General features: G+C 36.3%; 1 protein-coding gene across 4 annotated transcripts in view; it reads right to left on the bottom strand.

Moving 5' to 3' along the window:
- MAP9 (microtubule associated protein 9) overlaps positions 1 to 6,653 on the bottom strand; it is a 53,164-nt gene extending 46,511 nt beyond the window's left edge. For 2 of the 4 annotated variants that reach the window (XM_058279003.2, XM_058279083.2), the window contains exons 1-4: positions 6,469 to 6,597; positions 4,982 to 5,125; positions 4,187 to 4,271; positions 977 to 1,297 (exon numbers count right to left, since the gene is read on the bottom strand). In XM_058279003.2, the coding sequence (XP_058134986.1) occupies positions 977 to 1,297; positions 4,187 to 4,271; positions 4,982 to 5,056 (481 nt within the window). In that variant the 5' untranslated portion in view covers positions 5,057 to 5,125; positions 6,469 to 6,597. Of the gene's footprint in view, positions 1 to 976; positions 1,298 to 4,186; positions 4,272 to 4,981; positions 5,126 to 6,423 lie in introns of all 4 variants that reach the window. The other 2 variants (XM_012529160.4, XM_058279098.1) reach the window with 2 other exon arrangements.
- Positions 6,654 to 13,466: the final 6,813 nt, after the last annotated feature.

The raw sequence follows: 13,466 nt of genomic DNA, 5'->3' as shown, positions 1-13,466 counted from the left end.
ATTTGTGCTCTTTCTGATGGCAAGCCTCTTCTTAAGGTGTCTATTTCTGAATGGCTGGAATTAGTTTCCATTTCTTAGCACAACGGGCCTTAATTGAAAGGCGTCCTCTCTAAACTTCCCATGTGCTACTTTGGTTTGTCAATCAGGGACTGGCCAAGGGCAGTCATCCCAGTCTAACTGCCTCCTGCATTTAATTTTAATATTATCCAGTATGCACAGTATGAAATATTTGTAAGCACTATATTTATTGATATTAAAGCAAGGAGATTTTTCTAAAGGTTAGTATCAACTAATATTTCCTCTGTAAAGACTGAAAGATCCTGAACCCTTAACCTTGCATGTGCATGTCTCTGTGTGGTGGCCCAGGGGTCCTCAGAGAAGTTGGCCTGCCCCTCTCCAGTTTTGCCCCAGTGTGTTAGAGCTTGGTAAAATTGTGGGGAGAACTGATGTAATCATTAACCACACCAGGAACTTCCTCTTAGAAAACTGAGCGTTAGTGGATTATTCTAGGAAACAAGACCAAATGGAGATGCCCTTTCTTAAGGAGAGTTTAGAAGCTTAAATAATAGCAGAAACAACAACAACAAATTCTGGCAAAAGGGTGGGACTAGGCTATTAACTCTAGTCTTTGGAGTATAAGGTGAATTAGAAAGTATGCCACTGAAGTTTCAAGGACGCTCATTGGGCCTAGACAAGCCTATATCTAGATGTTTCTGGGACTTCAGTTAGAGATGATTGAAAGATGCTTTAGCCTTCTGTCAGGCACAAGAATGCATGCAGACTGATTATAATAACTGGAGATGGCAATTATGGATTTTCTCTAAGTTTCTGCTATTTTGATTTATGTCTGCAAAATTGAAAAACCAAGTCTAACTTTTTTTTTCTTACATACTTACTGTGTACCATAGAGAGTTTGTGACCCATTATCTTAAAATAAATTTTCAACAGATACAACTATAGTAATCAAACAAATTACCTGAAGATGTGCTTTTGATTGGAAGAATTCTAAGTTTAGGTTTTTCTTTTATTTTCTCTTCTTCAATTTCCAGATCCTTATTTTGAGGATCACATGAGGAACTTACAACAATGTCTTCACAACCATCAGGTGCTCTTTCCTCATCATTTTTGATGGAGAATTCTGGCTCATCTTTGGTAATGTTACAGTTTGATTTCCTGGTTTTTAAAAAAGACAGCTTTGGAGAATTCTTTTCTTCATCATCTGATATATGAAAATCATTCATTTTTTTCTTAACTGAATTTTCATCTATTGAAGTGTCAGAAAAGTCACCTAAAGAAACTGAAAAAGAAAAAAAGTGTTTTCAATGGCATATTTTAAAGATTCAGGTTACATTAATCAAAAAAAGCAAGATAACCGTAAAGGACAGAAATGAATTTACAAACATGAATAGACAAAAATCTATTTCTAAAATAGATGTAACTCTAAAATACAACTAATACCTTAGTTTTTTTTAACTTAAAGGAATTGTTTTTAATATCAATGTTACAAGATACTCAGTTAACACAAGTTAATAATTACAATAACAATAAATCTGCTTTGGTCAGAGGTTATACTCCACCCCCACCCCCATTTTTGTTCATTCCTGAATCTCGAGGGATTTGGAATGATGTCTACTCTGACTGCTTCAGGCTGAGAAGGGACTCAGATATTATAGGGTAGTGGAATGAAATTGTTTTGCTTGTAACTGAAGATACTCCTTACTTTTAGGGTGGGGCTGGTCCATGATCATCATTTTGTTAGTTGTCCAGGGCAAGCCTGAATAACAGAATAGGAGTTACCTGCATATCTACTGGGTTTCAGGACTGAACTGGCCTGTGAACAATTTGAAGACTTTAAGTCTCTGAGGAATATACTTAACAGATAAGTGAAAATTATAGGTTCAGATAAAAGGAATAGAAGAATCATGATTAGGAGATTTATAAATGAATATAACTAAGGTATATTGGGGAAATAGACTTTCACATATTCCCAGATAAGGCCCATTGTGGGAATATTGATTTCACGAGGTTGTGTGGCTTGCCTATGGTGTTTGGATGCTTTTAGGGCCCAGAGAGGCACTTTAGTTTGAGGCTTTGTTTAACTGTGGCAATTTGTGAAGTTTGACTGAGACTTGCATAAGCATAACCTCCAGAATGACCTCCCAACTCACTCTGAAATCTCTTAAAGAAACACTATTTTATTTAATGTTTCTCCTATTTGGGAAAGGTCTTTCTCCAAATGTATCACCGATTAACACTTGGTAATAGTCCCTTTGTGCCAAGGAGGCTCATCCCCAGGAGTCATGTCCCATATCTGGGGGGTAGGTAGTGAGTTTATTTGCAGTTTGGCTTAAAGCAGGGGTTCTTAACCTTTTTTGTTCCACGGATCCCTCTGCCAGTCAGATGAAAAACATGGACCCCTTATAAGTCCACACCATACTGTATATTATTTAATAAATATATCACACCTGCACCAACACATTCCCACAAGAATAAATTTTTTTAAAACTTTCAATTCAAGCTCATGGACCATGTGTTAAGAACCTCTGGCTTAGAGAAAGACCACATTTGATTTAACAAGGAGGTTTTTCAGGAGACAATTCTTAGGCACTAATTAAATTTAGGCTTAGTTTCATTATTACAGGAATAAGGTTTGTAAGTGCAAGCCTTAAGATCCAGGGCTTGGATTAATGGCCTGTTTTCTTCTATTACCCAAGGCTTATATATTCCAGAGCTTTTTGTCACCTTATTTGAGAAGGCAGCTCACCGCAAAGTTTAATATTTGTTAGCTACGGTGTAGGAATTTTTCTACCCAGAAAACATACCTATGGCAATGAGGATACATTTATATTCCATAGAAGTATCTATCTAGATAACTTTCAAAATGATCAAAAGGCCCTGTCTGTCAGGACACCTGACCATACCTCATCTTTACCTTCTTACCAGGTTAATGTTAAGTTGAGGGGGAGGGGGATGGGAAAGTTACATATTTTATTAGAAAAATGTTACATGCCACAGAAACAACAAAATTTCCTTGCCAGCTATTTTATTTTATATTTTTATTCTGAGGCTTCTCTGAAAATATATGCAGCCTGCTGCAGATCTAAACCTCATCTTCAGGAAAAAAGAAAAAAGAAAGAAAGAAGAACTTTACATGAGAAGCATGGCAAGTATATAATTTATGCTCTGTAAATTGGCTTAGTTTCTATTAGCATTTATGAAACAAATACTTCAATTACATTAATTTATTCAAAACATTTATTGAGTAGCTACAGTATGCCGATAGCTGCACTTGCTCTGGAAAATGTCATCTAAGAGTTGATTAAAAAAAAAAAGTCCATGGAGCATTTATATTAGACTCTGGATTGTGAAACTGTCATTTGCATACAACTTTATTATTAAAAAATGAAGAGTGTTTGTAAATGGAAGAACTGGTAATTTTCTAATTAGTCTTCTCCATAAAAATGTTCAAACTAAATTCCACTCACAACAGACTATTAGAATTTACTACTAGAAAGATAATAAAGAATGCTAACTTATCCATATAGCAATCATTTAACTGTTATTCTCATTTCTTTTACAATACTGATTAAGAATTATTTACTGAATATTCAAATATAATACTGAACTTTACATTTAGAATACTGTCTGCTTACACATGAAAACTACAAATTTAATTTTAATATTCTTACCTATTCAATGAATCAATAAATCATAAAGATAGAGACATAGGCAACTTGAAGGTCAGTGTTTTTTGAACTGGCCCCATATCTCAGAATCACTTGGGTTATAGCCAAATAATTCTGATTTAAAACAAGCATCCTAGGTGATTCTGATATGTAACCAAGTTTAGTTCTGTGTTCCTAGTTGTTAATTATTTGTAGGATACCCCAGAGGGTTGACTTCAAAGCTGGATCAGTCTTCACTGAGGTTTACCATGGATAAGCCATTCTTTCACTGTACATTTCCTGTCAGTTGATTCATATTTTCAAATACACATTTATGAACAACCAAGGGCAGTCATACCACTTCTTGATAAGAGTGGCTTTCTACTCACTAAAAAGTTGGAAACCTAAAACCAGTGGCTAAATCAGTATTATTTTAGCATAAGTGATTATTTTTTTGGACAGGCGAAATGTAAGGAAGAGAAAGGAAGAAAAATGGTTTACTTTTCCATATTCTCACATACCAATGTCATCACTGTCAAAGTCATCAGAGTATTCATAACTCCTCTGTCTGGCTGAGCGAGCTGTAATTGCTTTTATTAGTTCATCCTGAAATGAGGGAAGTTAAAATCAATCCTATCCAAACACAGAGGTCTCATATTTATAATTAACACTTTAAACAAAGGATGCTTCATTAATCACTGCCTCCAAACTTAATGTTTCATCCATCTAACAAACTTTCAGTGAAAGCCTACATTATGTCAGAACATGGCAGATTAAGATACTGTCCTTACGGAGCTTACAGTTAAGTGGGAGGAGACAGAGGCTATCAAACACATTAATTACAGGTTATAATTACAGCTAGAGAATAATAAGGAGGGTTCAGTTTGGACAGGGTTTACTCAACACTGACATTTTGGAAGAAACTAGTGCCTTTGAAGAGCGTTGTTTGGCATTTTACCAAAATGAATGTACTCAATATTGCAAAGTTAGTTCAAAATTGCAGTGAACCCTCAGAGGAAACTTAGATATTAGTTTACAGAGAAAAGCCTATTTTCACATGAAAATAGCAATTTAAACATTGATTGAACATTTGAATTAGCAATAACATAGTACTGAGACTGATTTGGTAGTCTTAAAGCCATACAGGAGGGTTTGTAATGCAGAAGCAAAAACATTTGCAAACCACAAAACGAATGTAAGATTTACTCTTGTTTCTGCAGTAACACTGTTCCCAGAACCATTTCAAGTCCATCATTCCTAAAACAGTATTTAAATTGCAAAATCATTAAAAACAAAATTGCTTTGAAATATTTTACCTGAAAAGAAGTTCTTTTGGTGGCTTTTGGGCTCTTCGTATAAGCCAAAGTTGTGCTAAAAACTTCATCAGACATAGTGTAATTTTATTTTACTCTTTATAAAATGGAAAATATATTATTCCAATAATTCAAGTCTGAAGATGGCTGAAATATTAAAATAAAAAATGGAATTTTCTGCATGCCTCAGGATTTCTATTATTATATTAGCTGTTAAAAAAAAACCCAACCAACAAAAACAAAAAGAATTTTGAACACTGAGACACCTCTTCACTTAAAAATGTAAACTTCTTGTAAAAAAAATCCAATTTCTCACAAGATTGCTTTCAAAAGAGAAAATCCAAATGGAACTTATTCGAAAATAGTTTTGCGACTTTTTTTTTCTTTCTTTTTTTGTGTTTAATATTACATGAAAAAAATATGAGGTCCCCATATATCCCCACCCCCTTCAGCCCACTCCTCCCATAACAACCACCTACTCCATCATCATGAGACATCCATTGCACTTGGTGAATACATCTCTGAGCACTGCTGCACCACATGGTCAATGGTCCACATCATAGGTTACATTCTCCCCCAGTCCACCCACTGGGCCATGGGAGGACATACAATGTCCAGTAACTGTCCCTGCAGTACCACCCAGGACAACTCCAAGTCCTGAAAAGGCCCCCACATCACATTTCTTCTTCCCTCTCCCTACCCTCAGCAGCCACCATGGCCACTTTCTCCACATCAATGCTACATTTACTTCCATTACTAATCACGATAGTTCCAGAATAGAATATCAGTAAGTCCACTCTCATCCGTACTCTATTCCTCCATTCTGTGGACCCTGGGATGGTTATGTCCACTCCACCTCTATATCGAGAAGGGGCTTAGTTTCCACTTGGATGATGGATGCAATTCTCCTGCTTGCAGTTGTAGGCACTTAAGGATGAGCAAATCAGTAATTGCAATAGGTTAATACAACAAAATGTTGCCAACCGAAATAGGGCGCCTTATTTTTAACCTTGCTTCCATTCAAAAAGTTAAACTCTATGCCTTCGAAACAGTCATGCCTTATTTAAAAGGCTACTAAAAGAACTGTCAGTGTAAAACATATAACATAAGGCAACACACAAACACATCAGTGCTTGAGTGTTGCGCTATTCTCAGAAAAACAAAAATCATAATGCCAAACCACAAATATTTTATTTATTTCGAGCCACTCTTCCCTCTAGCAAAAGTGTTAAGAATGCAAAAGGAAGCTTCTGGGGTGGGCTGCATTAAAATCACTATGCAACTGGCCCAGAATCTTTTATCCGGCTCTCAGAAGGGAGAAGCCGGGGCCTCCGCCACCCTGCCGCGGGCAGCAGCAGCAGCAGCGGCGGCGGCACGCTCCGATACCTCATTCCGCCCCACGCCACCCCGCTGCGCTCAGGTGCACGTGCCGGATCAAAGCACACCTGTGCGCAGATTCCGCTCCTTTCTTCCCGCCAGCTCCCGCGTACCCCAAACCCGGCCTCTCCAACCGCTGGCTTCGAGGCCCTGCGGACCCAGCTGCTGCCTTGGGCGAAAGGGTTTCAGCGCTGCTAGCCTAGGCCTTAGGCCGGGAGCGGTGGGAGATGCGGCGCGGGATTGAGTAGGAGGGCGGGGCTAAATGACTAAAGTGGAAGGTGGTTGCTAAGGAAACAGCGTCTAGGGGAGGAAGTGACTTCTCTTACCCCGGGGGCTCTTGGGAACACTGCACCATCCTGACGCGTCGCTAGGGCAACCACCCTGAAGAAGGAAGTGACATCACCTACGTGGGTCTGGGGAGAGAGGAGCAATTGATACCGCCACTACTTTTGTTGTTGTCTAGAAGAAGGGCTCGGTTCCTACCCGTTCTCCAAGAACCTTGCCATTTACCGGTGAAATAAGGGTTTTTACCTGTAGATGCTAAGTGAATCAAAGTGCATACATGGTTTAGCCACAGTCAGGATATAAAGTTTTGTGAATCCGAGTAGGCTGTCAGTTGATGGGAATGAATAGCATAATAGTGACGTTTGCAGACTCTGGGGTCAAACTGCACATTTGAAACCTGGTGTCCCTATCTTATACCCGTGTGGTATCGTGCAAGTTAAGGTCTCTATGCCTGTTTCTTCTTTTGAAACAGGGAGACAGTAATAACCACCTTAGAAGATTACTGTGAAGATTGAATGAACGCATCTTCCTAGTTTAATTTGTTGAATGATCTCATTGCTTAGTAATTAAATTTCTTGCTGGAATTTTTTCCCATACTCTCTGAATGTCTATAACTCAGGTGGAATGTTTGGAAGAGTGCCTGGGATTACATTCAGTAAGTATTATATAGGCTTTTTAGGCAACTTAGCCATACAGGGCCAGGCAGGAAGTCGCCCCTTATCAATACGCTTGAAAACTCATTTGACGTCCTTATTAATGTAGTTTCCCCCTTTATATACCTAATGGATAATCTCGTTAATATCAAACCAGTCAACAAACAAAATGATTAATAGGCATTGGTACCATGTACTTCTAAAGTAACCAAAATCAACATCATTAAGAGCTCTAAAATAATGTGGATTTCTAATATTTTAGTTTCAATATAAAAGATGCATAGTCTTGGTTTAATTTGCTGAATGATTTCATTGCTTAGTAATTAAATTTCTTGCTGGTATTTTTTTCCCATAATCTCTGAAACATTAATTTTGCATACATTCACCAACTATTTATGAAGAAATCACACTGAGATATTTAATAAATCAACTTATTGAAAAACTAAATATCTGTGACAATAAATATGAAATTTAGTTTAAAAAATAGTGCTTTCATGATGTTTGCAATGCATTTTTTAAAAATTGTAGTCAGTTTATGTTCAGCTTGTTTTTTTAAAAAAAATTCACTTTGATATTTGCTTACTTTTAGGTTTTCAAACATATTTGAGCAAGGCTCTGTGTAGGAGAAAGATTTTTCCACTTTTACCAGTTACTGTTAATTTTTTCCGACCCTTATAAGTTATTAAACAACAAATATGATTCTATGATGGTACTTCTGCCTATGATGGAAGGATATCTCCATACATTTTCCTTATATGTGAAATACTAATCTGCTCATATTCAACCATTTATATTCAATTCAAAAATCTCTTAATTTTTTCTTATCCATTTGACTAATATAGTTTTCAATTAGATATGATTTAAGGTAATAAAAGTTGCAAAAGATATCAATTAAAAGAATCCTTAAGAAAAGATTCCATCTTTCTACAGAATCCCTAGATTTTTATTTCATTCTTAATGAAAACATTTAATAGATGTTATCAAGGATATACTATCTAAAGCTCCAATAAACAAAGACAATTAACCTAAACTGACTAATTTTCCTACAGGACCAAAGGACAGTATCGTTCCACTATTCTCGCATCTTATACAGCTGAATCTTACATGAAATATATTTCGCATAGCCTCAATGCATTACACTAGTAGTAACATTATGTAAGACCCAAATTAATAGTATGATTTTATCTAACATGTAGTTCACATTAAACATATAATTATTGAATGAATAAACTCATGAATAAAGAGCATTTTAACTGAAAAAAATTGAAAAATTCCAAATGAACCTCACAGATTCTCACTTAAATAAATGAAAATATTAAAAGACACAATTTCAGTAGCTTTTATAACATTTTCTTTCTATTTTCTTTTTTATATTTTCAAATGCACATTTGATCTCAGAAGGATTTGCCTGGCAGAGTACATCCTTTGAGTTTAATATCCTTTGCATTACTGAACCTTGCCTTCATTCATTCATTCAATTTGCCCATATTTATTACATGTTCTGGGACAAATTTTGGGAATTCAAAGGCAAATCAGACTTAGGTCTTGCCTGGGTAAACATAATGGCGATTGTGATCATTGTTCTGTATAAGTACAAAGTGAGAACCTCTCAAGAGAAGGAAGACTTCTTCCTGGAGGTTCTGGATCGTCTGACAGAGGAAGTGATTTTGAGTTAATTAATGAGTTTACAAGATGAAGAAGACTCAAATATATTTTAGGTAGAGGAAGTATCCTATGAATATCCTACAATGGGTTCAGCAACTCTTCAAAATTTTCCAGTCAAGGTGTTTGTTTTACTGTAGCTGGTAGTTCAAATTAGAGTAAAGAGAAGGATTAGAAAGAGACAAAGGACCTTGCACTTATAGCCAGCTTTAGTTGAATAAATAAAGTGCCTGCATAGCATTTTGAGAAATGTACTGCAAAAAGTCATACCTCTTGGGGTCAATGGATAAAATGCTATACTTACATTGAGTACTGAATGTCCATGTCAGAAGAGAATGAGATTAGGGGTGCAGAACAAGCACGGTTATCAATCCCAGTACCTATTTATGGGATGAGAATATTATAAGACATATAGTAGGGAAGCATCAGAATCTTGTGGAAAGTGAACCATGACCATCCACCCTAGTTACAAGTGCTCATCAATTTCTTCTGAATGAGAGAAACTGGGCATTATTACTTAAATTTACCATTATGTATTCTTTTTTTGATTGTTATATAGAGATGGATGAACCATGGTACAGTCGCAAAAGAGATATGATTCCTCATTCTAAATCAAATCTTGTCATTCTGAATACATCATCTTTACCATTGTAATGTCATCAGTTAAATGCACCCTGCAAATATTCTATGATCTGTGTGGATACTTTTTCTACCATCTGTATCTTGCACACTCTACTGTTTCTGATATAATTCTTTGTACTTTACTCATAATATTTCATTTAGTCCTTACAACAACACCATGAATTGGGTGGTTTTTATAGCCACATTTCATAGGTAAGGAAAAGGAGGTACAGAGAAATTAATTTTTTTGTCGAAAGGTAATAAGCTCTGCAGTGACAGAACCAGGATTTGGAAACGCAGGCTCAGCCCAGAGCCACTGCTCAGCCAGTGTGGTGGGCAGCATAATGGTGCCCAAAGATGTCCATGTTCTAATTCCTGGAACCTGTGAATATGGTACCTAATATGTAAAAGGGACTTTGCAGATATGATTACCTGAGGGATCTTGTGATGGAGAGATTATCCTAGATTATACAAGTAGGCCCAATATAAGAACAAAATGGGGCAGGCAGTTAGAGTCAGAGGGGAGCTGTAATAACAGAAGAGATGCGAGTGATGCAGGAAATGAAGCAAGAAATTGGGCAGCCTCTAGAAGATGAAATAGACAAGGAAGTGGATCTTCCCCAGAGCCTCCAGATCTCAGGCCTGGGCATCTTAGAGACTAGTGGCAGCAGGACTGCCGGGTAGACACATAATGACAATGTACTGTGATCATTGCTCTGGAGAAGTACACAGTGAAAAGCTCTCAAGAAAGAACAAAGAATTCCTCCTCCAGGCTCTAGAAAGTTTCTACAGTGGTAAACTGTCAACCTATTTTAAACTTCTGATCTTCAGAAATGTAAGAGATAAAAGTGCATTGTTTTAGGCCTCTAAATTTGTGATAATTTGTTATGGCAGCAATAGAAAATTGTTACAACTCCTCTGTTTTCTTCTTATATGCCTGACTTTTTTTCTTTAAGTTTCTGGAGCTTATGTTGAGAAAAACTAAGCAGTGTTTATGTATTTTTATCTTATGCCTTTTTTTCTTCTTCTGCCTACTACACACTGCAGGGGAGATGGGATGATTTTGCCTATTCAGGTGTTAAACATTAATGTTAGGGCTGGCATGGCTCCCTAGGAAATGGACTAATTAAGTAGTGGATTTCCCTGAACTAATTGCAGTGGAATTAATATTTCAACCTATGGGAAAATGGGACAAGCTAGGAAATGTCATGATTAGACTGTGGTAAATAGAAATAATTTTTACAATTAGTTGAAGGGTGAATTGAAAGCCAAAGAACCTGGAAGAAGGTAGAATAAAGAGATCCCCTAGGAAGCTATTATTGCATTTGTCCATATACTGCATGTGATATGGACACCAATTAAAGCAATGTCAGAGGAAATGGAAAATAAAAGATGGGAATTGTAAATGATGTAATTGAAAAATTCATGACTGAAAGGTGTGTGTGCAAGAGGTAGTAAGAAAGATGGTTGGTTTTGGACTTGCTGGGTTTGAGGTATATGGGAATGTAAATGAGGGAGAGCTATTGACAAATAACTGCAGAAGGGAGGAGAATGGAACGCTGGAAAGCATCGGCAAGGGTTTGCAGGGATTGTACATAACACAGGAAGAGAAGCAATTGTCAGAAATAGGGAGACAACTAAATTAAGTGGTTCTTGAATAAAGTGAGGGACAAATAACGCCAAGTAGTCAAGGAGATGAAGATGACAATTAAGAGTTTGCCTTTGTCAGTTAGGAGGTCACTGGCGTTAGAAATGCACCTAGGTAAGAGCGGTATCTGTAGGGGGGTCGGACAATGGTATGCTGGAGTCACTTGGCATCTGCTCAAGAGTGCCCACTGCACATATCTCACCTCAGTTCTCAATTCTGCTTTGTGACATCAAGTGACTAGCTTTCAATCAGTTGGGGTGGAATTATTTATACCACAAAATTGGTAACCCAAGAGCCAGGTGGATTGTTAAATATTACCAGCTCTCAACCGGTAACTGCATTTAACTCCATGAGTGGAGGGGACATAAAATGGGACAGAGAGAGACTAATATTCTTTGGGAAAATTTAGTGGTGAAGGAAAAGAAAGAGGTAGAGCAACATCTTGAGACAAAGGTACGTTTGAAAAAAACATTATTTTAACTTGTGAAATGGCTGATTTCATAGACAAGGCTGATTACATAGCCCTTATTATGTTACTGAAGTTTTAAGAAATCTTTACTTTTAGTATCCTCACATAAACCAAACCACATTATTCTTACACAAGAAGTTGATCCAGTGTTTGATTTCTTTCCTGGAATATGCACACACTGTATAAGGTTTCTTTATACATTCTTTCTTCTTTGTGGAATTCCCCCTTCCACCTACCTTTTTGGTATTGCTGGATGCCTTTCTGCTTGCACTTTCCCTTAAGATAGATCTGGATTCAGGATAGAAAAGAAAAATCATTTATTTACATTTTATTGTTTATCCACATCATTATATTTTATCTCTTAATCGTTCATACTTTTAATATTATTAGTTATTATGTAATAAAAATGTAGTAGTCAAGAAAGGCAAAGCATAAGTTAGTGGGAATTTCCTTTCAGGAAGCTTTTCAGGATTCTCAAGAAGAGAAAGTCCAGACACCAAATGTAAGGTTGATTAGAATAAAACAAATTATTCAAAACAATAGATAAAAGCTAATTTTGGTGTAGCATTGCGCTCATGTGAGAATATAATTATTTCATTGTCTCTTCTGGGAAATTTCTTCCAGAAAGGGAAAGAAAATTCCACAGTGTGCATTAGTATCCAAGTTCCAGGAGATGGCGACAAAGGATTTACAACCAAGAGATACAACCATGATTATAATCAATATTCTTGGGATACTTTATTTTACTTAGTGTGATCAAAAGTTAAATTGAAAAACTACATATTAAAGCATTTATAAATATTTTAATGATCCATTTTTTCTGCATGTTAGAAAGTTATAAACAATTTAACGTGACAAGAAAATAATTTTTAAATGAATATTTTAAAAAGCTTTCATGTAACTGCTAAGCTACATGAAAATATGTGTTTGAATCCTTCTGATAGGACAGACTAAATATACCAGCACATGCATACTTTGGATTGTTGGACAACTCTACAGCAAATTTATACCTTGTTTTTATTCAAAATATGCTTCCCCAATTTTTCCATTGGCCTTCTATTCTTCAGGGTCACAGAGACTAAATCTAATCCTCCTTTCATGTGACAAATCTGTCATATTGGAAAAGATTTAGAACCCCCATACAAACATCCCATTTTCCTTTACTGCTATTTCTCATATAGAAGGGTTTCAAAAACTTATCTCTATCCTGGTTGGTTATGTTTTTCTGGACAATCCAATTTTATTTCATCCCTCAAGAGTTCTATCTAAAGGTGAACAGAGTAACCTACATGTGGTTTGAGCTGTGTAAAGATATAATCACGTTCTTATGTCTGAACACAGCTAACACAGCCTGAGATTACGTTAACATTTTTCTAGCTGATGGATTCCACCGTTGGCTCACATTATACTCGTAATCAACCAACATGCAGAGTTTTGCTAGGTTATGCAATACAATAGATTCTTTGAACCTAAATGTAAGATTTTATATTTTAACATGTTAAATGCCATTTTCTGGTTTGGAGCATCTCATTACAATATTTCAATCTGTAGAAAATTTCTTGAGTTCTAGTTTGTCATCTAGCATACTATTTTTCAATTTTGTATTGTCCTTAAATTTAACAAGTACACTTGCATGTGATAATTGAAGTCATTTCTAAAAAATAGCAGTTATCAAAGCTATCTAATTCTTTGATCATGACCAGCTTGTCATTTTTGTATGCACTCCAAGAATATTCATAAATAGCCAGCCTATGCCATAAGCCAGTAGATCTC

This window comes from Dasypus novemcinctus, chromosome 1 (genome assembly GCF_030445035.2).
Source record: "Dasypus novemcinctus isolate mDasNov1 chromosome 1, mDasNov1.1.hap2, whole genome shotgun sequence".
Taxonomy (NCBI): Eukaryota; Metazoa; Chordata; class Mammalia; order Cingulata; family Dasypodidae; genus Dasypus; species Dasypus novemcinctus.
The sequence above is the reverse complement of the archived record's forward strand: the minus strand, read 5'-3'. Positions and strand labels throughout refer to the sequence as shown.